Source organism: Microtus oregoni, unplaced genomic scaffold (genome assembly GCF_018167655.1).
Source record: "Microtus oregoni isolate MIOR12 unplaced genomic scaffold, Mior012 000006F_ref0000085, whole genome shotgun sequence".
Lineage (NCBI taxonomy): Eukaryota > Metazoa > Chordata > Mammalia > Rodentia > Cricetidae > Microtus > Microtus oregoni.
In genome coordinates, this window is record NW_024543065.1 from 41363088 (window position 1) to 41389791 (window position 26704).

The following is a 26704-nucleotide window of genomic DNA, read 5'->3' on the forward strand; positions in this document are numbered from 1 at the left end:
AAAGAGCTGGTTCTTTGAAAAACTCAACAAGATTGACAAACCCCTATCCAAACTAATCAAAAGGTAGAGAGAGAACACTAAAATTAACAAGATCGGAAGTAAAAAGGGGAACGTAACAATAGACACTGAAGAAATTCAGAGAATCATTAGGTCTTACTACAAAATCCTGTATGCCACAAAATTGGAAAATGTAAAAGAAATGGACATTTTTTTGATAAGTACTATATACCAAAATTAAATCAAGACCAGGTGAACAATTTAAATAGACCTATAAGTCACAAGGAAATAGAAGCTGTCATCAAAAACTTCTCAACCAAAACAAAACAAACAAACAAACAAACAAACAAAAAAAAACCCAGGGCCAGGTGGTTTTAGTGCAGAATTCTACCAGACCTTTCAAGAAGAGCTAATATCTAAACTCCTCAATATGTTCCACACAATAGAAACAGAAGAGTCATTACCAAACACTTTTTATGGTGATACAGAGATTAATGGAGATGGGTTAAATTAAGATGCAAGAGTTAGCCAATGAAAAGTTAGAGCTAAAGGGCAAAGCAGTGATTTAATGAGTATAGTTTCCATGTAGTTTTTTAGGTTCTGGGTGGTCAGGACAAATAAGCACCTCCCTCCTGCAACTGGGAGTTGATGCTTAGGAATGGGGATAGGCTAGGTATTTGAAAGTGGTCACATCAACCACTTTGGAAATCGGTGTTTCCGTTTCTCAGGAAATTCGGGATCAACGTACCGCTGGACCCAGCAATATCACTCCTGGGAATATACCCAAGAGATGCCCTATCATATGACAAGAGCATTTGTTCAACTATGTTCATAGCAGCATTATTTGTAATAGCCAGAACCTGGAAACAACCTAGATGCCCTTCAATGGAAGAATGGATGAAGAAAGTGTGGAATATCTACACATTAGAGTACTACGCTGCAGTAAAAAACAATGACTTCTCAAATTTTGCATGCAAATGGATGGAAATAGAAAACAGTATCCTGAGTGAGGTAACCCAGACCCAAAAAGATGAATATGGGATGTACTCACTCATAATTGGTTTCTAGCCATAAATAAGGGTCATGGAGTCTACAATTGGTGATCCCAAAGAAGCTAAGTAAGAAAGTGAACCAAAGGAATAACATATAGTTGTCCTCTTGGCTATGGGAAGTAGACAAAATTGCCGGGGAGAAAATTGAGATCTTGGGGGTGGGGTGGGATGGGGGTAAGGGGAGATGGGGAGAGAAAAGGAAGAAGGGGAGAATGGGGGGAACTTGGGGAAAAAGGAGGATTGGGATAAAGGAAGGTTAGATAGGGGAGCACGGAAGCACAATTCTTAGTTAAGGGAGCCACCCTTAGAGTTGGCAAGAGATTTGAACCTAGAGTGGCTCCCAGATGCCCAAGCCGAGGTCCCCAGTTAGTTCCTTGGGCAGCTGAGGATAGGGAACCTGAAATGACCCTATCCTATAGCAATACTGACGAATATCTTGCATATCATCATAGAACCTTCATCTGGTGATGGATGGAGATAGAGACAGAGACCCACACTGGAGCACTGGACTGAGCTCCCAAGGTCCCAATGAGGAGCAGAAGGAGGGAGAACATGAGCAAAGAAGTCGGGACCACGAGGGGTGCACCCACCCACTGAGACAGTGGAGCTGATCTATTGGGAGCTCACCAAGGCCAGCTGGACTGTGACTGAAAAAGCATGGGATAAAACTGGACTCTATGAGCATGGCGAACAATGAGGGCTGATGAGAAGCCAAGGACAATGGTGTGGGGTTTTGAACCTACGTAATGTGCTGGCTTTGTGGGAGCCTAGCCAGTTTGGGTGTTCACCTTCCTAGGAATGGACGGAGAGGGGAGGACCTAGGACTTACCACAGGGCAGGGAACCCTGACTGCTCTTTGGACTGGAGAGGGAGGGGGAGAGGAGTGGGAGGAGGAGGAGAAGGGTGGGAGGAGGGGGAGGGAAATGGGAGGCTGGGAGGAGGTAGAAACTTGTTTTTTTTTTCTCCTTTACTCAATAAAAAAAAAAGAAAGTGGTCACATGATGAATCTGAGCAGAGTGTTCAACTAGGGTCTGTTTATCTCCTTAGAATATGACAAGACATTGGAGATCATTCACTCCAGAGGTTCTGCTACAGAAGCAGGGATGACACTGGAAGGTTTTGATCTGGAGGGGTAGGAAGATTGGTATGAATCAGCCTTCAGCATAGTTGTTGTCTTGGAAGGAAAGGTCCTTGGATTAATAGGGACTGCCTACTGGCATTGGAGACTGGAACAAATCAATGAGTGGAGGAAGGGTAGTTTGAATGGGAAGTTCTGTAGGATCCACTGGAGATAGAAGCAGCAGACATTAAAGTCTGCCACAGGTGTTCTGCAGAAGAACTGGAAATGAGACTAGGAATTGGATCTAGGAGAGCAAAAGGAGGAGAGAAGATCTGCAGGCAGCCTACCTGATTTTCTCATAGGCATGGCTTCTGGGATAACAGGGGTGCCTGTTATAGTTAGGGGCTGGAAGTTGGGGAAAACATGTGGGTTTCATAGGAGATATAGGCAGAGAGTGAGGAATGCTGAAACCAGTACTCTATTGCAAAGCCAGGGATGAGGCTGAGGGATTGCATTTGGAGGAGAGTAGAGAGTGGTGAAGATCTTCAGTTGACTTGCCTGTTTCCCTGGACTGTTTAAATGGTATGTTTACAGGGATGCTGTCCATTAACTTTTAATTTAGTTTCAGACAAGTTCTTAGGGCAAGAGCAGAAGACAGACATCATTTGCCAAAATATCACAGGATGGCCTCTCACTGGGTTGCTGTTAAAGTCCTTGCTTCCCTCTGAAACATCTCCAGCAAGGTCTCTCTCTATAGTCTTGCGTGCTTTTAGCACTGTCTTCCAGGGTTCCCACTAGGATAGCCAATTAAGCCCTGCTTACAGCTTTCAACCTCTTCTCTGTTCCAAAATCATGAAATCTTCCACATTCCTCTAAAAAGACTGCATGATCAGGCTTGTCACAATATCCCACCCCCGGTACTGACTTCTATATAATTTACTTTTCTATTGCTATGACAAAACACCATAACTAAGGTACATTATATAACAAGCAGTTTATTTGCATTTAAAGTTCCAGAGGATTAGTTCATGATGGCAGAGTGAAGGCATGGTAGCAGGAAAAGAAAGCTGACAGCTTACATCTTGAATTACAAGAGCAAGAGGAAAGAGTTGTTTTGTGGCAAGACTTGTCCTGGGAGATACAGCATACATGTGTACTCGCTCTCAATAGGGAGTCAATGACAGACAAAAGTATGGATACCATTAAAGTCCAATCTAGTGAACCAATGAGTTTTATTGAGGTAATTTACAGGAGCAGAAATGACTCTACCATGAGTGACAACTCACAAAGGGCACATTTCAGAACTTTCAGGCAAGCTAAACATATTGGAGAGTGTCTTTTCCAGGTGACTCCAGTCCAAACCTCTTCTAGGCAGCTCAGTTGTTTCTTTATTTTTCCAGGAAGTAGATCTGGTCTCGGATTCTTCTTTGCAGCTTACCTTGTCTAAGAGTAACTCACAACAGCTCTTCTTGTTAACTCTTAGAAAAAAAAGGACCTAGTAAATCTTGTTAGTTTCAGAGCCTTTCTGGGGTTATTTTGAGTTGTTTGGCTTCTGACTTAAGAAGATTCCCTGCAGAGTGAAATATTTCAGTCTTGTAGAAATGAACACACAAGAGTGAGCTAGAAATGATGAGCCTTAAGGCTTCAAAACCTAGCCCAGTTACACAATTCTTCCGACAAGACCACATGTCCTAAGCCTCTCCAAACAGCATCACCAGATGAGGACCAAGCATTCAAATGCCTGAGACTTTGAAGGCCATCTCATTCAAGCCACCAGACTGTTCTAACTTAGTGGGTGTAGAGTCCTCTTCACAGATCTCTTTGACATTTTCCCTGCACCCAAATATGTTGTTCTCTTCAGGGTATGCAACAGCGTTCAAACACTTATACCACAAATTTACTTCCATGATTTCTTCTACTTGTAAGATTCATCTTCAAGCCTCTACCACATTAAGAGATAGATTCACCATTCTCTCTGGTTCACCTCCATCCTGAATCTTGGTGACTTCTCTGACTGTTTTGTGCCTCAAAAAGTAGAATCCCAAGAACCACCAGAACCAAGCCAGCCACAGCCATCCTGATGAGATTCTCCACTGTATGATCTTGTGAGTGTGAATCTGGGAATTTGGACAAATAGGACAATAAAATCAGTAGAGTACCAAATTGAAAAGCAAGTGAAATAAACACCTGTATCAATAAGAGAAAATAATGTACAGAAGTCAATAGCTTTTAATGTATATTTATTATTTAGTAAATATAAGGCCATGAAAATGCATATGTTCCAGTTATTAAATTAATTGAATAATTCACTGAAATTTATATGACTATATTCAACTTTTATCAACAATGCAAAATATTTTATACATTATTAATATACAGTATATTTATTAATAATATGAAGCATAGACTGAGAACATAGTCATGAAAAGTAGACTACTTGTGGTTCAAGGCTTAAGTAGAGAGAGCAGTTGGCAAAGAAAATTTAAGTAGAGTGAACAGGTGGCAAAAAGGTTAATCAAAACTAAGGATATATTTTGAAATCCTAATGAAATCCTCTAGTTTGTATATATTTAAAAGGGAGTTGAAACAGAAGTATCCTGTATGCGTTGACAATGTTGCTTCCAGAAAGTATTGGTTAATAATTGAAAATCTTATTGCCAGGTACAGAATACTTCCTTATGTGTTATTCATCAGGGACACCTAAGAAGTACCCAGAACAATACAAGAGCCATTGCTCTTAGTTGTCTATTATAACTAGATTGTAATCGCCTCTTGCTAAAGATATCACTAATTTGTGTGGCAGTACAAACAGAATGCAACCTCAAACTGACTATGTAGTTCTCTCTCTCAGCTATTTCCACAAAGTGTTATGCAGGCTTCAGGGTAAGAAATGACATGATGGTCTGTTTTATCTAGCTCTGAACCCTGCATGTTATAATAGTCATCTTTGGTAAAATTGCTTACTGGTATTGACATAAGGCCTGAACCACAAGAAGGATTCTATGCATTGTGCTGTAAACATGGACAAAGACCCTTGGCTAGGGAGATCATAAGCCCTAGGTGTGGGGAACTCACTCTTGTTTTGCTAAATGTTCATATTGTCAAACTACATTCTAACTGTATATATTCATATGCACATATTTGTGCTACTCTCAACTCTGGTGGGAAACACATCTTTCTTCAGTGGGTAGTGATAAATGTAGAGACTCCTAACTGTTCAAAGTGTCTATTTTAACTGTGAGTACTCAGCTCTGGATAGGACATTTATATCAACTCCTCAGAGCCAACACTCAGAGAGCATCATGGAAGAGGGGCTGGAAGGAATATAAGAACCAGAAGACATAGAAGATAGCTGTGAAATGCTGATTCCTGTATTGCATGAACTGTTGGACGTATCAACTCAGAGAAACTGTAGTTCCCTACCTAAGACCTGTAAAAACTTAATCCAGTTAAAAATCCAGCCTATCAGAGGAAGGGACCCTCAAAGCTTCACCCCTATCTGAGGATCTGTGGGCGACTGCTGGGGTGAGAGAGTCAATCTCCTTTGTAGATGCGAACACTGATAGGTTGACCAAACCCTAGTGGATGGCCCACATACATACACATATGGGAGATTAATAATAAGTTTTTAAAGAGGATATGAAATTAAAAGGGAGATGAGATAGAGAAACTAGGGAGAGTTGGAGGGAGGTAGTAGTAGTAGAAGAATATGATTAAAATACATTTTATAAATGCATGAAAGTATCAAGAATAAACAAGACTTACACGAGATAAAGCCAGTCAAAACTCTGGCCCAGATGGGTAGATCATATATAAGTGTCTTGTCTTACTACTGATGATTTATTGGCAGTTGGCAGGTGATAGGGGAGGAGAACATTCTCCTTTGAATGTATGGCTGGTAGTAGATTTTTCAATGCTCTCATGGACCCACACCTATGCACATATGGGCAGCACTAACTGAACTAGGAGACTATAAAAGAGATGTCAAATTAGGAGAGGGGTGTATGAGGAGAGTTGGAAGGGCAAAGTATGTGAGTAAATATGATCACATTTCACCTTTTACACATATGAAAATATAAAAATAAATAAAAATGATCAGATATTATTTAAAAACAACCCTGCAAAACAAAGACTGTCTGTAAAAACAGAAAACAAAATTTGTGTGCTGTAGTTGGCCCTTGTGATTCCAGGACTAAAGAAGGAGAGACAGTCTGATCCCTGGCAGTCACTGGCTAACTAATCCTGTCTACTCAGCATGCTCCACATATGGGTGAGTTTCTGTCTTTAAAACCCAGGTGTATTTTTCTGTCTTTTTTATATAAGTCCACACTAGACATGCCTCCTCTGCCTATTCTTCTCACTCATTTACACTTATAAAACTCCTGTATTTCAGCCTTTCATCTTTCCTGGGACTTCACTCTTCAAACTTGTGATGACCATTCAGGCTCCCCAGCATGATACTTGTAGAATATGAATCTCTTATAGGACTGAGGATCCTCACTTGTGTTTAGGATATCCAAAGGCCATTTGTAAATGGTCACATGGAGGACACAGTATATATGTACCTTGTATACTGATGAATGTAGGAGCTGCTTACAGGGACCAATGTGACATCAGCCTGAGAGAGTTAAGCCTGGGATGCAGGTCACATCAGGCTGGGATGTAGTGTTTCCCTTAATTAGATACAACAAATCTATTATAGTGAGTGTCACCATGACATTGGAGGGTCATAGTCTCTCTAAGTACCTAGACATGGTCCTTATGGATCAAAACAGAGGAGTTCCTAGATGGTCTCAGAGAAAACATGGGCCAGGTATTAATGGCATAGCCCATGCCAAACACCTTCCACTCTCATTCATGTTTTCTCGCAGGTCTTGCTGTTTCCCTACATCAAGACCCCTAAGCATCCCTCAAATGTTTTTCAGCTATATTGTACTCCTCTAGAATAGAGCTCATGCAAAGAATTTATGGGCTTAAAATAAATGTCAAAGATAAGATTGCTTTACCTACAAGGAGGAGTTGCAGGGTCTCACTGGGCATTGACCACATCTGGGAGGTTCTCTCATAGTAGCCATAGCATCTGAAGGCCCATCTGTGTTTGGAAGTCACTGGCCCCACAAGAAACAAGGCCATAAAATGTCCATTGGGTTGTTTCTGGGAATCCTGAGTCCAGGACACATTCTGTTCTCCTTCCTTGGTAAGGATGTATCTTTCATATCCCTGATGTGAGCTACACTGGAGGGTGACATTCCCTCCCGAGGTCACGAGGGATCTTGGAAGGGCTGAGATGTTGGGTTTGCTGTAGAATCCTAAAATAGAAGACAGGAAAGTTGACTGGAAAATGCCTTCAACATTATCTAAAGACTGGGCTGTGAGAAGATTTCCTGAGAGCAAATTCCCTTTCTCAGGGAATAACCTGAATTTGGGACCCTTGAGAGTGCTCTTACCTGTGACCACAAGCTCTAGGAAGTCACTGCATTCTGACAAGTTAGAAGGGCTGAAATAGCAGCAGTAGTATAGTCCTGCATCATATTCTGTGATAAATGGAATGGAAAAGTTGACCTTGTTCCCAGGCTCCAGTGAGGTCTGTATCTTCAAGGGTTTTAAACGCCCCTTTTTATATAGATAGTACTTCTGGACTTCCTGGGTTCCAAAACAGAAGATATCAACAGACAGTCCCTTGGTGACCACAGAGTCTGGTTCAGCCCAGATGGTGGGTTTGTGCAATTTTTCTGTAAGAAAATGAAATGCTATATCTCAGGGTAGTCCTTTCCTATATTCTACCTCTAATCTCCACTATCATCAAAGCATCCTGCAAATCAACCCACACTTGTTTTTGTCCATATCCAGTACACAGGGGTGGTCAACTGATTTCAATGTGGAAACAGCATCTGACAAGGTGGGGAGAATGACTCACCTGCCACCATCGTTGTCCTGGGTTCCAGACTCAGCCCTGAAAGAGATTTCTCTGTGAGATTTTCTCCCTGAAGTTTGAGAAAATCCTCTCCTCTTCAAAGCCACTCAAGACCATTGGGTCTCCCGATAAGTCAGAGCATGGTTATAGCCTGAAGTCCCTCCCAGACATGGATGATCCCTCCATTTTTCAAATCTCACCAAGATGAAAGAACACTGTAAAAGTGAAGATCATGATGTCTCCCTCCCAGGAGTCCCAGCTGTGCAGATGAATGAGACCGCAGTGACTGTCAGGACAGATCAACACAGAAGGTGACCACCAAGACACTGTGCTCTCAATAATGGGCTGTCACATCAAGAAGAGGAAGTCCTACGCAACTGGCTCACTGGTGGAATGTTTATCTAGCAAGAGGAAGGCCCTGAATTGCATATAAAGCATTGGAAATAAAAATAAGAGGAAGTGTCCTCTTCAAGAGTGAGTATGTCACAAGACATGGCTAAGTGGGGCATAAGGTCTATTGATGACACTGGAGAGAGTAACAGGGCCTTAACCAGCCCCAGTTCTCTTCCTCTCTAATTCCAACAAATAGTTTCAAATATACCTCATCTCTTCATCAGAAATAACTCCCAGGTAATTGTGACTGAGGACTAAGAGCCTCCACATGGGGTTTTCTCTCCGTCCTGTCCATATCTACAATATCATGAAACCTTTACTCTCCTCATTCATATTTCTAACTCTGAAGATGTTTTGGGGGAATGTGCAAACTGATATTTCTGGGTGAGTTCAAAGCAAGATACCAAACACTTATATTTGTGGCTCACATGGAACTGATTTTGAGATTATTTAGGATTTTTACATGCTAGATTGTGTTATCTCTCCCAATTGCCTTGTAAATGTAACAATTGTTCTTCCTCTATCCAAACAATGAATCACTTTCCCCTTCACCCTCATTATATGGGTGTCAGTATCAGACACGAGATTCCTTGCTGATACCTGCAGGTTCCTTCCTTGGACTCACAGATCTCACAAGGATTTAGATAGTCACTGTAAATGTTGGGAAACCTTCTATAGCTTTCTATAATACAAGGAGACAGAAAAAAAAAAGAGAAGTTAACACTTACTAAATATTTAAATGAAGTTAGTCCTTAGGCTTTGGAAAAGGGAGGCACCCAGAGATGAACAGTGACATTAACTTCAGTAAGATTACTCAGTAAAGAGGAACATCAATTGTTTTGAGAAGTGAAACTTGTACAGCGTTTAGAGGCCCCGTCTTACTCTTGCAAAATGTACATGTTATAAAGGTTCATAGTTAAGGAAATAGGAAATATTAAAGTTTTTATGAGTTCTTTGAGGATTTCATACAATGTTTTGATTTTATCCACCCCTCCCTACTCATCTTAGATACAGCTCCTTCCTTACATGATCAACTTTGTGTCCTTTTTGGTTTTTGTTTTTTTTAAATCCATCAAGTCCAATTTAGTCTTGGATATGTGGCCTTCCAATGAAGCATGGTTGATGTACCAGAGACTACACCTTTTCACCCTTTCTCCACAGCTTTCAGTTACCAATATCTGATAGATGTGGGTGGAAATTCGCATCATCCTCACATCTTTATGCTGGATTTGGTCTAGTTTGATCTTGCACAGTTCTTATACATATAGTCTCAATTGCTGTCATTTTGTGTGTTAAGCTGCCGTGCTGTTTCCTTGTAGATAGCCACAATCTCTGACTCTTACAATTTTTTTTCTCTCCTCTTCCATATCTGAGCCTTGGTAGGAAAAGGATGTGCCATTTACAGCTGAGCATTCCTCAGTCTCTTATTTTCTGAACCTTGACCAGATGTGGATCTCCATGCCAACAATTATCACTGCATAAATAATCTTCTCTGATGAGGTTTAGAGATGCATTAATCTGTTATATAACAATAAGTCATGGGCTGGAGAGATGGCTCAGTGGTTAAGCGCATTGCCTGCTCTTCCAAAGGTCATGAGTTCAATTCCCGGCAACCACATGGTGGCTCACAACCATCTGTAAATGAGGTCTTCTGCCCTCTTCTGGTCTGCAAACACACACAGACAGAATATTGTATACATAATAAACAAACAAACAAACAAATAAATAAATAAATCTTTAAAAAAAAATAAGTCATTAAAATTCAGCTTATATTTGTACTTCCACCAGCAATGGAGGAGTGTTCCCCTTACCCCCATCCTCTCCAGCATAAGCTGTTATCAGTGTTTTTTATCTTAGCTCTTCTGACAGGTATAAGATGAAATTTCAGAGTTGCTTGATTTGGATTTCTCTGAAGGTTAAGATGTTGAGTATTTCCAGGCTGGAGAGATGGCTCAGAGGTTAAGAGCATTGCCTCTCTTCCTAGAGGTCCTAAGTTCAATTCCCAGCAACCACATGGTGGCTCACAACCATCTGTAATGGGGTCTGGTGCCCTCTTCTGGCCTGCAGACATACACACAGAATATTGCATACATAATAAATAAATAAATATTAAAAAAAAGATGTTGAGTATTTCCTTAATGGTCTTTCAGCTATTTGAGATTCGTCTGTTGATAGTTCTCTTGAGGTCTGTACCCCATTTTTGTTGGATTATTTGTTCTTTTGATGTCAAGTTTCTTGAGTTCTTTTTATATTTTGGAGATTAGTCTTCTGTCAAACGTAGAATTGGTAAAGATCTTTTCCCATTATGTAGGTGTAGTACAGAGCTGTGGGCTGCTTCCTGCTGCCCGGGAGGGCTCCCGGCCACCTGGAGCTTTACCGGAAATAATTACATGGAAACTGTATTCTTTTAAACACTGCTTAGCCCATTAGCTCTAGCCTCTTACTGGCTAATTCTCACATCTTGATTAGCCCATTTCTAATAATCTGTGTAGTACCACGAGGTGGTGTCTTACTAGGAAGGATCTTAACCTTCGTCCATCTTGGAGAGGAGAGCTATTGCATCTGCTTCACCTCCTTTCTTCCCAGCATTCTGTTCAGTCTACTCCACCTATCTAAATTCTGCCCTATCAGGCCAAGCAGCTTTCTTTATTAATTAACCAATGAAAGCAACAGATAGACAGATGACCTTCCTCCATCATGTAGGTTGCTGTTTTGTCTTCACTTTGGAAATCAGTATGGCAATTTCTCAGAAAATTAGGAAACAGTCTACCTCAAGACCCAGCAATACCGCTCTTGGGTATATACGAAAAGAATGCTCAATCATACCGCAAGGACAGGTGCTCAACTATGTTCATAGCAGCATTATTTGTAAGAGCCAAAATCTGGAAACAACCTAGATGACCCTCAACCAAATAATGAATAAAGAAAATATGGTACATTTACACAATGGAGTATTATATAGTGGTAAGAAAAAATAATGACATCTTGAAATTTGCATGCAAATTGATAGATATAGGGAAAAACATATTGACTAGGGAAAAACATATTGAGTGAGGTAACTCAGATCCACAAAGACAAATATAATATATACTCACTCATAAGTGACTTCTAGACATAAAGCAAAGAAACAAAGACAACCTACAGTCCACAACTCCAGACAACCTAGACACCAGAAGACCCTAACAGAGATATACATAGATCTACATGGGAAGGAGTGAAAGACAAGTTAGCCTGAGCAAATTGAGAGTGTGGAAGTCACAGAAGAGGGTAAGGAAAAAGGGAGGAAGGGATAGAAGCAGAAAAAAATGTTTAGCTCAATTAAAACAAAAATAAAAAAGAATAAATTCAGCTTAATACAATGTCCATTTAGAAGAATAGCAATAATTTTTTCCTTAGGGTCAATGACCTATTGTTTGACCATAGGTACTTAGCCTCAGTAATAATCCTAAGTATAAGTTTTATATTGTAAAGCAGGACATAAATCCAATCAGAAGGTGATTGTTTACACCCATGGTATTTGTGCAGCTATTGCTCAGTGGGCATGTCTTTCCAGGAGCATCATTATTGTAGTTTACAGGGTTAACAACTGGGTAAGACAGATTATTACTTTTCTCTTTCAGTAATAAGCATAGTGCTTTACATGACTATGATAGTTAGGTAGTAGAGATAAATCTTCAGGGTTGATAACAAATTTCTCAGTGTTCTGTGACTTGGGTGTATGGTATCTTCAGCAATAGGGTCTTATTATTAAGTTATAGAGAGCAAACAAGAACTCTGGAAAATAGCTGTTTGGGTACTAGGGAATCTCACTGGTCAACAACTCCAACAAGGTAAGCCATCACAGCATTGGACTTTTTATTTGTTATTGTGCAGTGTCTAGTAATAACAATGTTTCACTATTATAGTGTAACTCCATTGTAAATTATTTTTCTGCATGTCTGTCTAGAAACTTTTACAGTAGTGGGCTTCCTATGACTTTTCTGATGGTCATTAGAGGCCTATATAATGCCAATCATAGAAAATCAGAAAAGCAATTATCCATGGCATATCATAGTTAGAACATTAAAAACACAAGCTACAAATGAGAAAGCTTGTATTGATTAAAAGTTGTTCAGTCTGTGAGGTTAGTTGTCTCAGCTAATCTTCAGTATACTTCTTCCCAAAGAAGTACGCTCTAATGCCAGTGAAGAAATAGACATCACAGCTAGTGAAGGCAAGCAGGCAAAGAGAGATAGCTTCCTTCTTCCATGTCTTTTATACAGACTGCCAGAAAAAAAAAGTGGCCTAGATCAAACATGGATGTTACCACCTCAAAAGATGTAGAAAAAGAGTGTGCCTTCCCATGTCAAAGAATTTATTAAGAAAAATAATCTACACAGCCACTTGGACTTCTGTTAATTCCAGATGTAGACAAATTGGCAACCAAGAATAGCCATCAGATATGTTAAGTAACTTACAAAGAAAAGTCATTAGGGACTGGATTATTTGACAGAAATGTTTAAATCTGAAGTGCCTACAGAAATATACTCCAATTCCTGAAAGACTACAACTATCAACTGCAATTATTCTACCCAGTAAAACTGTATGTTAAATAGAAATGATTGCAAATCTTTAAGCAAAGAAGTATATAGATACGTTGTTGTTTTAAGATTACCATTACAGAAAGGCTTTTAAAAAACAATCACCATTAGGTGAGTAATGGATGTAAAAGAATTATAAACAGAAAACTGTGATAAAATCTAATGATCTGAATCAGCATGGTGAGTCCATCAGTATTCTAGGTGGTGTGCGGTTCCTGTGTATCCCTAATACAAATTTTAAATAATGAATAAGCTTACAGTTGAATGAGTCAAAAAGATAAGAGTTCTCTGCTCTTATCACACTGAGGAAGTTAGAAAGGTGTTTTATAGTCTCTTCCTGGCTCAGGGAACTGACTTTAAAGACACAAGTGTGTTAGTGAATGAACATGTCTGTCTATCAGGAACACATGGCAATGTCTGCTAATTTGTTCCTCTAAAATTGAGAGTATTTTGTAGGGAGAAGACAAATTTGACTGACCATGGATGGCAAAAAGAGAGGCATTGTGATATTTCAGGCATACAGAATCCTGTGGACAGAATAGGCATGACAATAGACAAGGGTTCTTAGAAGAAGTTCTTTAGGGGTGAGAGAAATGAGCTAGTGTGACGACAGGAACCGAGAGGAGCGCAGGAGGTGAATGGAGTAATGATACCAACATGTTTGCTTGAGTCTCACTGAACAGTATTGATACCTGGGGACAGCAACATGAACAGTTCAGGATGGGACTTTTTAGAGTCCATGTTAAAATGAAAAGAGAAACATGGAAGAACTGAGTCTACCCTCTGTCTGGCTTGATCAGAGAATTAAACATGGTCCCCACAGATGGTACCAGGAGGAGTTTTGGGAGGGTGTGAACAAGACCTAATTTACTTGCAGAGAGAAGTTAACCTTTTTTTTTTCCTGACCACTGTTGTGTTTGCTTTCTGGTAATTTCCTGCTTCATACTTCTTCATTTCTGTAAGGGCAGTAACTTCTTCTCAACCCTCTCTATCTAAACTTCCTCATGATTTCTTTGTTGTACCTTCCCTGTCCTAACTGTGGGAGACACTGGTTACTCACATTGTAGATTCTGACTCAGTGCTCAGGACACTAATACTCACTGGAACAAATATATTTATTTCCATGTAAGATATGAAGGATAACATTTACAAATATTCAGTCTCAAACAGGTAATGGTCTCCCTTAGGGTAGGTGAAGGTAATGTGCTTTCTCACAGGTATGGTGTGAGGATCAGTCAGGCAGGAAACGTGGAAGGCTTTAAACCTAGATTACAATCCTCAGAATAGTAAATGGAAGGTTAATAAAAAATTAATAGTACGTGAAAAATTCATATAGAATTTTGTAAACTAATTAAAATATTGCAAGCTAGATGGAATGGAATAGCTTGCATGAGTAAATAATGCTGTTCTCAGAAGTCAGAGATAGTTAAATGAAAATCTCAGTGCCAAGCAGAAGATACTTCACTCCAGTTGTTGATCACAGAGGCTCCTGGGGCTACCAAGGTTCAGAAAACAACATCACTTGCTGTCATTGCTCTTGACTGACCACCATAAGTAGATGGTAAGGCACTATGGGTGAAGACACATGCACTTTTAGCTGAAAAGACCAAGCTGGAATGAACTGAAAACTTCCTTCCTACTGGCTTGCTTCGTAGTGCTGGAAAATGCTGTGTAGGCTCCTGGGAAAGGAAGCAAACTAATGTTTGTACCTAGCAGCAACCTCTTAGTCTTGAGGATGGTATGTTTTCTTCAAAACTAAAGAATCATCAGCATGAAATTTTATTCTTATTTTACCCACCTTTCTTTGTAGATTGGCAATCAAATTATATATGGAATATTTTCAGTGACCTATGTGTTTATTCATTGATTTATTTGTAGAAGTATGAATAGCCATTTTGAATATAATTTCTGATTGTTTATCTGCCTACTTTTATAACCTTCATTCAGCAACATATTTAACTGGAAAAACGTATTTACATATATTTCAATTATTTAAATATCTCTGGATGTATTTAGATTCAATGTAATTGCTTATTATTTGCTTTATTTATCTTTAAAATACTGAGGATCAGCCATGGGGCATCTGCCAGATAAATGCTTAACCACCAAACGTTACTCCAAGCCTCTATTCATGAGTGTGTTTTCTCTGCACACAAGCTACACTTATCTGTGTGTTGCTCTAATTTAATACTGATGAACACTATGCCCTTTTTTATTTTTAGAAAAATCTTATTTTACATACCAATCCCAGTTTCCTCCTTCTGCTCCCTCCACCTTCCCTAACCTCCCCCCCCCCCATGGTCTCCTCATAGAGAGTGAGGCCTCCCATTTGGAGTCAACAAAGTCTGTCACATCACTTGAGGCAGAACCAAGGCTCTCCACCCTGTATCTAGGCTAATCAAAGAATCCCTCCATAGGGAATGGGCTCCAAAAAAAACCCCAGTTCATTCACTAGAGATAAATACTGGTTCCACTGATAGTGCCTCCACAAACTGTCCAAGCCACACAACTGTCACCCACATTCAGCGGGCCTAGTTTGTTCATATGCAGGTTCCCCACCTGTCAGTCTGGGGTCAGTGAGCTCCCACTTGCTCAGGTCAGCTGTTTCTGTGGGTTTCCCCAACATGGTCTTGACCCCATTGCTCATATTATTGCTCCTCCCTCTCTACAAATAGACTCCAGGAGCTCAGCAACGTGCTTAGCTGTGGATCTCTGCATCTGCTTCCATCAGTTACTGGATATAGGTTTTATGATGACAATTAAGGTAGTCAACAGTCTGATTACAGGGGAAGGGCACCTAAGGCACCCTCTCCTCTATTGTTTAGATCCTCAAAAATAAAAAATAAAAAAGAATAGTGATAATTATAATAACGAGATAATGATGAAATAATAATCTCTCCATTGGTGGGACTTCAATCTGGCATCCCAATATTTTTGAGATGAGGCAGACTTCACCCATCTCTCTGCTGTGAATTCTTTTTTCACAGTTCACCTTTTCTCTGGGGGAGCTTGGTGTGCACATAACTAAATAGCCACACTGAAATCTAAAGCGAAGATCAGATTTCCACATGGTGATTTCTATGACTCTTAGTCCAAGATACCCACTTCTACCTGCATTCCACCCTGTGATAAGTCCAATGTTAATTATTTTCTATGTCTCTTTTGTTAAATTTTCTTTGTCCTTATCCTTGTCTCTGCTCATATACATTTGTCTCTTGTGCCAACATCTCCTGCTTCTGTGACATTAATTTCTTGGTACAAAAAGTACATTGTGTACTTTTTGAGAATATTCCTTTGTGTGTCTTGATTCTTCCTTTGACTCTTGTCTTCTTCAGTCATGTTCCCTCAACATCTGCAGCTAAGCACTCTCATCTTGGGTCTTGGCCCTCTGAAGCAGACTTCTATAGCTCTATTCTGAATTCTGAAGTGTTGTTTCTTTCCTTCTTTGCTCTGAAACATCAGTGTTGTTCTCCCGTCCCTTACTTCAAAGGGTAGTTGCTTTTCATCAGCTCCTGGTTTCTCACTAAGAGATTTTAGCCTTTGGAGCATGAGTGTCACCCACTAGCTTTTCTCTAGATCCATATTAGACAGAAAAGACAGTTCTAAGTCAAGGAAATTTCCCCCAATTCCACAACTGTAGAAAGTTTGTCCTAGACCAGTGGTGTGGGAAGTCCTTCTGTATATGTGTTGCTTTTAATGGTAACGAATAAGAAAACTGTCTTGGCCTGTGATACGGTAAAAGAGTAGAGCTTGGTGGACAAAAGTAAACTGAATGCTAGGAGAAAGAGGGTGGAGTCATGAGGTACCATGTAGCCACTACCGGGGATAGGCAATCCAGAACCTTGCCAGTAAGCCACAGCCACATGGCACACACAGATGATTAGAAATGGGTTAAATTAAGATGTATGAGCTAGCCAGTAAGAAAATAAAAGTAGAAGGTCAAGCAGTGTTTTAATTAATATAGTTTCTGTGTGGTTATTTCGAGTCTGGGCAGCTGGGAATGAACAAGTGGGCTCCTACAACAGACCAGGATCCAAGATCAACTTCTGACTCCAAAGCTCAAACACCTTCAATAGATTTCATTACTCTACCACAGTGGTTCTCAACCTGTAGGTTGCAAACCCTTTGTGGGTTGATTGACTCTTTCATGGGGGTCACATATCAGATATCCTTCATATCATATATTTTTACTATGAATAATAATAGCAAAATTATAGTTATGAAGTAGCAAAAAAATAATTTTATGGTTGGGGGTCACACCAAAACATGAGGAACTATGCTAAAAATCTACAGCATTAGGAAGGTTGAGAACCACTGCTCTAGAGAGATATTTCAGACCCTGACTTCCAGACCCTGAGTTCACCATGAGCAGTAAGTCATAGAATTAGAGAGGTTATGGAAGACAGATTCTAAAGTATGGACCCAAGATGATGATATAGAAGAACAAAGGACACCAAAGAATTAAGAAAGATTAAAGTAATAAAAATTTGGCTATTTGAACTTGTGGTAGTTTGAATGAGAATGTCTCCTAAAAGCTCAGGTATTTGAACACTTGGTCCCTAATTGAGGAGGCTTGAGAGTGTGACCTTGCTGGAGGAAGCATGTTATCAGGAGTGGGATTTGAGATTATGTGTCTTTATCCTACTTGTACTTCCCTCTCTCTGCTTTGTGTTGTAGCTAAAGGTATAATCCCTCAGTTTCATGTTTCTTCCACAATCTTGTCATGTATCCCTGCCATGTTAGGCTCTTTTTTATGTGCATATTTGTCTATGTAAGGGTGTCAGATCCCCTGGAACTGGAGTTACAGATAGTTGTGAGCTGCCACATGGGTGCTGGGAATTGAAAGTGGGTCTTCCGGAAGAACAGCCAGTGTTTTTAACTGATGAACCATTTTGCCAGCCACCATGATAGACTCTTATACCTCTGGAGCTATAGACCAAAATAAACTCTTCCTTCTCTAAGTTACTTCTGGAAACGCTGCTTTATCATAATAATCTAAAATAACTAACAATATTTTATATAAAATTGGTCATGAGTGTGTTTGTCTCTCTGTCTTTTCATGTCTCTGTCTCTTTATCTCTCTCTAACGCTCTCTCATATATATATATATGAGATCAGGATATGGGTAAATGGGAGAATATTTGTTTAAGATGCAGTAGGCTCCAAGTACAACCCCTATCACTGAAATAAATGGAAAAAGATTAACTCTAAGTAGATAAAGTCATTTAGGATACTAATAGGTTTGTCAACTTGTAAATATTAATTGTGAACTCTATGATATTAAAAATAACCAGAGGGACAAGACACTAGGCATGTTTGTGGGGACATTTTCAGAATTTTAACCAAAATGAGAACTACCCTCAGTGTGGGCAAAACCATCCCATGGCCTGTTGTCTTGCACGAGATAAAAGGAGAATTGTGAGATGAACAGCAAGATTCAAGGTTGTGCTTCCTGACTACAGATGCAATGTGACCAGCTTCCTTTTGCCCCTGCTGCTGCTGTGCCTTTTCCGATACGATGGATGGTAATTTCCAACTGTCAGACAAAAAAACAAAAAAAAAAAACAAAAAAAAAACAACAACAAAAAACCAGCTCCTTTGTTAAGTTGCTTCTGTCAGATATTTTGTCACAGATAACCAGTAGCCAGTCAGAGACTAAAAGTTACTGGTATATAGGTCAAATAATGCTAAGAGTATAAGTTCAGAAGAAAAGAAAATTACATTTTATTCTAAAAGCAGAACTATGTTTTATAAAATGAAGAATGCTAACTCATTAAGGTAAAATAAACTTTTAATATTTTTGTGATGCTTTGAGATTTAAACTTGTACATTAAAACACTAAGTTTCAAAATGCTTAATAAAGAAGAAATGGAAATTTAATAATTATTTAATTACTTCAACTTCATACTTCTTTTTGTAGTAGCAATAGCAGTTATTATAGAATGCAAAATTAAATATTTGGCTTATTTTAAGCACCTGAAGCAAAGTACATGCAAAAGAGAGCTTATGGAACAGTGTAAAAATATATGAGAAGTCAGGTGTAGTGGTATGGGCCTTTAATTCCAGCATGAAGGAGACAGAGGCAGGTTGATCTCTCTCAGGGTCAGGGCAGCAGGGCTATATAGTAAGACCCTATCTCCAAAAGTGTATAAGGAGGAATGTCAGTGGTTAAAGTTAATAAGTGAGAACAAAGAAGATGAAAAGAAGAACAAGGATAATAATAATATAACAAAGGTTATTATGGGAGGAGGAAGAGGATAAGGGTAAGAGGACTATAGGGACAATGAGAAGAAGAAAAATGAAGAGAAAAGGAAGAGATACCAAAGGGAACAAGGAGGAGTAGAAAAAATTATCAACAACAGGAAAAGTTACAGTCAGATCATTAAAAATTATGAGGCAAAATTAATGACATTTGGGAACAAATAAAAATATCTTGTGTGGTATTTGTACATGGAGCTAAGATCGCCAGTGTCCTCTGCTGATGCTTCCCCAAGTAGTTTCCTTAGTCTCCAAAGAGTGCTCTTGTATACTGAAGTGGTGCATCCCACAGCTGTATCATATGATGGACTGTGATCCAGGGTCCATCCTGTCCCAACATCTGTTCACTTCAGTTGGGTTCTGTAAATTTTCCTTCTCCCCATCTTTAACTCTTCATGACTGCACCAGGCCTCAGCCAACATCATCAACAGAGCCAGTAAGACCAGCCCCGCCACACCTATCCTGATGGAATTTCCCAGGATGTAATTCTGAAAAACAGGACCTTTGGAAGAAACAGAAAACTTCACATGTAGGCCAGCAGTTCAACATCCATACAGGAGCTGCAAAATGAAGTACTTTCCCATTAACCTTGGCAGAATGCTTTCTGTCTATGTGTCTTTCATTATCCCTGAATTATCACGAGCCCCTTGGACTCTGCCATTTGACTTCTGCCACCACTGCAATCTTTCACGGAGCCTCTCTGCTACAGTAGTGTCCGTTAGTGTGTCTTTACCAGGGGAGTATTAGGAACTCACGTCCTCCATGAACACAAACCTCACCTGATACTGAAGAGCCCTGGATTGTGAGGTTATGATATTGTCATATGGGGGAATGGAAAGACTGCAATAAAGACTGACTGCAAATGTGTCTGATCTGAGATGATATTTTCACTGGCATTTCACTCTGCTTTCTTTTTTCTCTCACTGCTTAGCTATAATAATCCATCCTTCTCTTTTGTCTTCTGAGGACACAGGGAAGATTATAATGCATAGTTTTAAACAATTTCCCTCCTGACTATTCAGGACTTTTCTCGCTGTCCCTTCACAAAATAATATCAAAGCAGAGAGCTTATTGGAACTCTAGTGTTAAGACATCAATAAGAGTCAGATTGGGGTAAACTATGGAGAATGCTCAAGAGAAAAATTTTAGAGTGGAGACCAGATGATGAGAGAAAGGAGTCACAGACTCAGGAACTAGCCAACTGTGAGGAGTTCTGAAGTACTGTTTGTCCTCTGATCATGTCATGTGACCTTCCACAGATCCCCTAGCAACTTGGCATTCCTGGTGCTTACCTAGTTTGGGGTCAAAAGGACATGAAGAGCTAGGGTCATCAGGAGGTGAGAGGCAGAGAGGGAGGGAAGGTGAGCGCTGGAATGTTCTACAGCAGTTTGCAGCCCATCTCTTTCTCCTGGGCTTTCTCCAATAACTGTGTATTTAATGCATTTATAAAGTTACATCTCTGAAAGGATACCCACTGACACTTCCTGACATTGTATGCTTGTGGTCTCCATTACAAGTTTAATCCTACAGTTTTCATTCTCCAGAATGGTAATTTATTGTGAAAATTTTGGCATCATGATAGATTGGGCAATAAGATTGTACACAAGAAAAGACCAAAATATACTACATTTTCCCCAAATATAGAATCACTAGCATTGCAATTTTTACTACTTTATCTCATCTTCTTTATGCATTGGTAGATAAACAACATACTGAGGATTTTCTGTAGCACATTTGCATGTCTATGAATTTCTCTTATGTGAGATACCACTTGGAACTAGTTAAGATACTATCTACCTATTTACTGTCACCACCATTACCCAACATTATATTTAAGCATAATAGCTATTTATGTATTTGAAATTCTTTACTGTGTTTTAAAGTTATTAATTTTGAATGTTTTGTGTCATTCTTGCACAAGTGACCACACATGTCAGGCATATGCTCAGCAAATGAACTATGCTAAAAGTTTACTAGCTGTTACTATTTATGCAATATTTCATAGTAAGTGTGTGTGTCATTTCTTTTCATGGACTGTGCTGATCTCTGTATTGCTCCAATGTCATACTTTGTGTGGCCAAAATGCTATCTGTTGTATATTTATTGCTATCATCTGTCATGGTTCCTTTCTCTGCTTTTCACATTTTCTAACCTTCTTTTAGAACGATCCATCATCAAATCTTTGTTTTTGTTTCTTTCGCTCTGAGATCCTGTTTTTCAGATTTTCTTTATTACTGTCAGCCATTCCCTCTAATCATGTTTTACTTTCTCTCTCACTTTTTATTCTATGTTTATGTTCTCTCCCCTGCTCTCTCTCTCACCTGTGATCTTGATGTCCAGGGAGTCACTGGGGTCTGACCATTCATAGGGCTGGTGACTGACAGAACCATAGCATCTGTAGGTCCCAGTGTGTACAGTCGTCACAGGTGCTATGGAGATGTTGGCCTGGACACCACCGTCATAAGGCTCCCCAACAAGGTACAGAGGGTCCTCTCTTAGCCCCTTTCTGTGCAGAACCAGAATGAAGGTCTCGAACACAATCTCTGATGAGCATTTCAATGTCACTGTCCCTCCTGGTTTCACCAGGGGAGCTGGCAGGGCCAAGAGTGAGGGCTTTCTGTAGATCCCTAAGAACAAAGAAGTTGTGAATTTGGGAGTCAAACTACCTCAGCAAACTCTTAGGCCTTAAATAAGTGAGGTTCTTTCTCCTTGTGTTTTTCCTCCTTCTTGGGGTCTCTCATAATTTTCTGTGTCTACATTCTCCTCCACACACATTCCTGCTCTCTATGTGTTTTCCTAGTTCTTTGTTTCTATTAGTACCTGACAGTTTTCACCCGATGTGTCCTAGGACTGTGTCTATTGCACTCATCTCCCATCGACCTCTTTCTCACTTCATATCATGAAGGAAGAGAGGCAACCTGGAAGACTGCACCTCAGACTTGCTTTGCAAGCTTGTTTCACGCTCTTTTTGAAAAAGTATAATCCATTTCAGGCTGCAAGGATTAGTAAAAACAAATGAGAATATGTTCCTTAAGGTTCTCCCTGTCTAGTTCTAAAAAGGGTCCCTGCCATGTCTGGACTCCGTGAGAGCAGTGGACAGTCTTTATCTGGTGGTAATCTCAGTGTACTGATCTTCCTGATATCAGGACATCCCTACTCTTTCCTCTTTGGCTTTGGTAATGTGTCCTTGACTTGTGTATCTGTGTTAGACTCCAATTGTTGCTGTTACAAATGATCACAAGTGTGCAGCTTAAATTAAATACATGTGTACTCTAGATGTCCAAAGTTTGAAATAGACACTGCTGGCTTAAGTTAGGTGCCTTTAGTGCTATCTTTCTTCATGAGAGTCTAGAGGAGAATTCATTTTTCCCCTCCAAGTTTCTAGAGACCTTTGATTAGACCTATTCTCCATCTTCATAGCTGACTGTACAGTCTCTTCCACAGTTCAACGCACTGACCTTCAAACACCAGCGCCAACTCTCCCTTCCTCTGATTTAGGCTGTTTGGGTTATAAGGTATTGTCTTCCCTTTTGGGGATAAATTCTAAGACCCAGACTTTCTTATTTTACCTGAATTTTCTTTTCATATATACCAGTCCATTTGATGTTGGATACCTCATTTGTGAAAAATGTTTAACTAGGGTGAAAGTTTTAGAGATTGAGGGTCAAAGGTGAGGCAGCTCTTCTGTTTATTCTCTGATGAAGTATGATTTGCCACAGAGAGTAAAGGAGCAGAGAGGGAAGCAGCAAGTTATAAAGGGAACAAACACTTTATGTCTTGAACAGGGTTGGGTTTATAGAGATGGCTAAAAAGTAACATCTGCTCTTCCATAGGATCTGAGTTCATTTCCCAGAACCCACATGGCAACTCATAACTGACTGTAATTCCAGTTCCAAGAGATCTAATGTCCTTTTCTAGCCTCTAAGGGCACCAGAAACAAATATTTGTGCATGTACATAAAATAGAAAGGGATATTGAAGACCCCATGAGAGTCTTACTGATAACTTCTGAGGACATCTGGTACTAGCTACACCCCTTTAACATGCCTATATACCAACACATCCTCACTATTGGATGAGCTCTCAGCACACAGTGTCATAACACAAGCCACAGGCAAACCTTTGAGCTATAGGCTGTAGACATTCAGTTTCCGGGTATTAGAGGGATGGTGGCAAATGATGACTATTGTCCTGTATCCCTCAGTACTTAGTCCCCTGTATTTAATTATCCGTAACCTGAATCTCTTAAAGATGTCCTCACTCTTCTGATGGAACTCCCACTGACAGTTCCTGTAGAAATATTTGGATTAGAAATATTGGATAAGGAACCACTCCTCTGCACAAGAAGCCCTCTTACCTGTGACCACAATCACCAGGCTATCACTTAGTGCTGATGATCCATAAGGAGATTTAGAGTAGAATCCCTGGCATCTGTAGATTCCTGCATGTGCTGTGGTCACGGGGCCTATCAGAAAGCTCTGCTGGGACTTCAAGTTCTGCATCTCGAGGATGTGGCCCTTGAGTTCCTTGAACAGACGGAACATTTCGAACCCAAGCTGAGACCGACAGTGCAGCACCACATGCTCTCCAACGTGAACGATGGGGCTTGGCCAGGCAGACAGAAAGGGCTTCTTAGAGTCCACTGTGGGGAAAAGGAGACCCAGATTTAGAGGAAAAACAGAGAGGTCCCTCCCCCTATGTGTTCAGCATTCCTTCTCCTTTCCATGTTCCCAAGGCTTGTCCTGGCCAGTAGTGCCCAGCACTACGCATTGGGACCACCCACCACACAAGCTAGCCTTCCTATAACAAAAACGTGGTCTGAGAATTTTGAGCAACTACTTTATAAAGGAATCAATACTTTTTGACAAAAATGTCATCTATATGTAAAAATAAGATGCAGAACAAGGCCCAAGTTGAGAACCCAATACTATTATTCTGCTAAATGGACACAGTATTAAAATGACTACCACTGCTCTGATTACAAGGGAAGGCCAGTTCAGAAACCCTCTCCACTATTTCTAGGAATCTTAGCTAATGTCATCCTTGTGGACACCTGTGGAGTCCCTAGCATCAGGTTTCTCCCAAACCCCATTATGACTCCCTCTATCGAGATATCTCTTTCATTGCTCTCCCACTCCAGCCCTCCACCAACTCAAATATTCCATTCCCTCATGTTCTTATCCCCCATCTCTTTCCCTTTTCCACCCCTCACCCCTGGTTTACTCAGAAGATAGCATCTATTTCCCCTTCCCAGGGCAACCCATGTGTCCCTCTTAGGGTCCTCGTTACCTAGTTTCTCTGGAGGTGTGGGTGATGGGAGGCCTTACCCTTTCTGAAGAGTGGATGGGAGTAATTTGGAGGAAGGTTGGGAGAGTTAGAGGAGGAGAGGGAGGGGAAACTGTGGTTGTATACAAAATTAATAAAAAATATAAAAATGACTACTACTGACTTATTGCTATACACAATAGATCACAGCATCTCTCAACTCTCTTCAAGAAGATTCTCTTTATACTAGATGGTAATCAACACAAAGAACACCTCCCTCCAAAATAAAGCTGGTCAGCAGGTCAAGAACTAAATATTGATGAGTTCTCATCCCCAAATCAGACATTTATATCTCACTCCAAGACTTGGGGATCTTTGTGAAATAAGGGATGAAAAGATTGGAAGTGCCATATATGGTAGACAACTTCAAGAAAATAGAGTTTTAAAAACTCAATTTGGCAGGTGCACATATGAACCCAAAGGGGTTGTGACAGCTGGCGTAAAACCTGGGCAGACTTCAGTCAGACAGAATCCCGGTACAAACAGCAGAAGGCAGACGTGAAATGCCAGCACTAGTTGGGGAGGTTTTAGCATTTGATGGTTGCTGGAGAGGGAGAGTCGGTTTCCTTTTAATGATATGATACCTGATAGTCTGGCCAACACCAAGAGAAACACACATTGGAATTGATGGCAAAAGGTAAAAAGAACTAATCACAAAGTTGGGTGGGAAAGGACTGGAGGGTTTAGAGTTTGGTAAGGGATAGTATTGAGAGGATTGAATACTTTCAAAATATGAAATTTTCAAAGAAGTAATAAATATTTTAGATAGGATCTCTCTAGATATCCCTGAATATCCTGAAACTCACTATGTAAACCAAGATAACCTCAAACTCAGAGAGTTTTGCCTGTCTTTGGCCCTCAAGTCCTGGAAATAAAGACATGTGCCACCACACCTGACTTGTAAAACTTGTTTTTAAAAGTCAGAACAGATATCAAATTTTATGTGAATAAAATGATGTTGCTAAATATGAGAAAATATTAAAAACAGTCTACATTGTACATTCCTGGGGCACAATCTCTGGTTCTTCCACCTCTCCTGGCACAAGAGCAGCTGTACTTTATGTGCAGTGCCCTCATACAGTTTCTGGGATGCCCGTGATCCCTTCTGGTCCTACAGGAACTGCTCTTTCCAGCTCTGCTTCCCTACTTACTATGCGGTGAAGCCTACTATAAGATACCTTGCATTCTTCCATTCCCCTCTATTTTTCTGTACAGCTTAACTTAGTGAGTGGCAAAATTGTTGGATGTGTGGGAGCTATCACAGGCAAGTTCTCCAGGCACCCCACTTTCCAATTCAATAGAAATTCACCCACAGGGATTCCCACATTCAACTAATGAGCTGTGTGCCTCCTGCTCTCCTGTAATGGGAACATTCTACTTGGTTTGGCAAACAAACTTACCAACTTGTGACCAGATCCCTTGAACCCAGATGAACCCTGCAAAAAAAAAAAAAGATAGTTGATCCATGTCCTCACAATGCTTGATTTCAATTCCTCCTGCTTCTGCCAGGTCTGTAAGCCTCTGAAGCCATACCCTATTGTGTAAAGATTAACCAACCCTCCAATGCCCATCTACCTGAGTGTCTCCGAGACTGTATTTCTACCTTGGTGTTCCATACCCTTCGTTCCCAGAAGGACTCACCAGAACATACCACAGTGAGCAGTGTGAGCATCATGGTGCTGCTTGAGCTGAGAGGAGGCACTGCCTCAGCAAGGATTCTGTGAATTGAACAGCTTATCTAGTTTATCAGTTGACCACAGCATCAGGTTTCTGGTGCCAATGAGCTTCTGTTGCCTCATAAGTGACAGAGAAAGAAAGATGGTTTGTGTTACAGCTCTTACATTGAAGAGTTTATGTCAGTAACTAGAACACATTTTAGACCGAATGCTTTTTCTGAATGATTCAATAGAATAATTGTTTGAAATTTTATCTATTTTGTTATCACCTAATATTCAATTGTTCTTCATAGACAGACCTTTAAATATCAGATAGATTTTTATCATCATCACCATCATTTTTATTATTACATTGCAACAATAACAATAATTTTCCATGCTGATATCTCTAGTATTGGTTCAAATTAAAAGCATCTCATTCTCAAGGTGATTATGCAAGTATTTATGATC

General features: G+C 40.1%; 1 protein-coding gene across 1 annotated transcript; it reads right to left on the reverse strand.

Annotated features, from left to right (window-relative positions):
* Positions 1-3139: 3139 nt before the first annotated feature.
* LOC121449811 (leukocyte immunoglobulin-like receptor subfamily A member 5) lies at positions 3140-26253 on the reverse strand. Its single transcript, XM_041654483.1, is given in 10 exon segments — positions 3140-4226; positions 7116-7418; positions 7557-7841; positions 8027-8062; positions 8224-8263; positions 8266-8309; positions 21576-21881; positions 23611-23895; positions 25979-26014; positions 26220-26253. Coding segments are annotated over 10 exon segments (1506 nt in total). The 3' UTR covers positions 3140-4089.
* Positions 26254-26704: the final 451 nt, after the last annotated feature.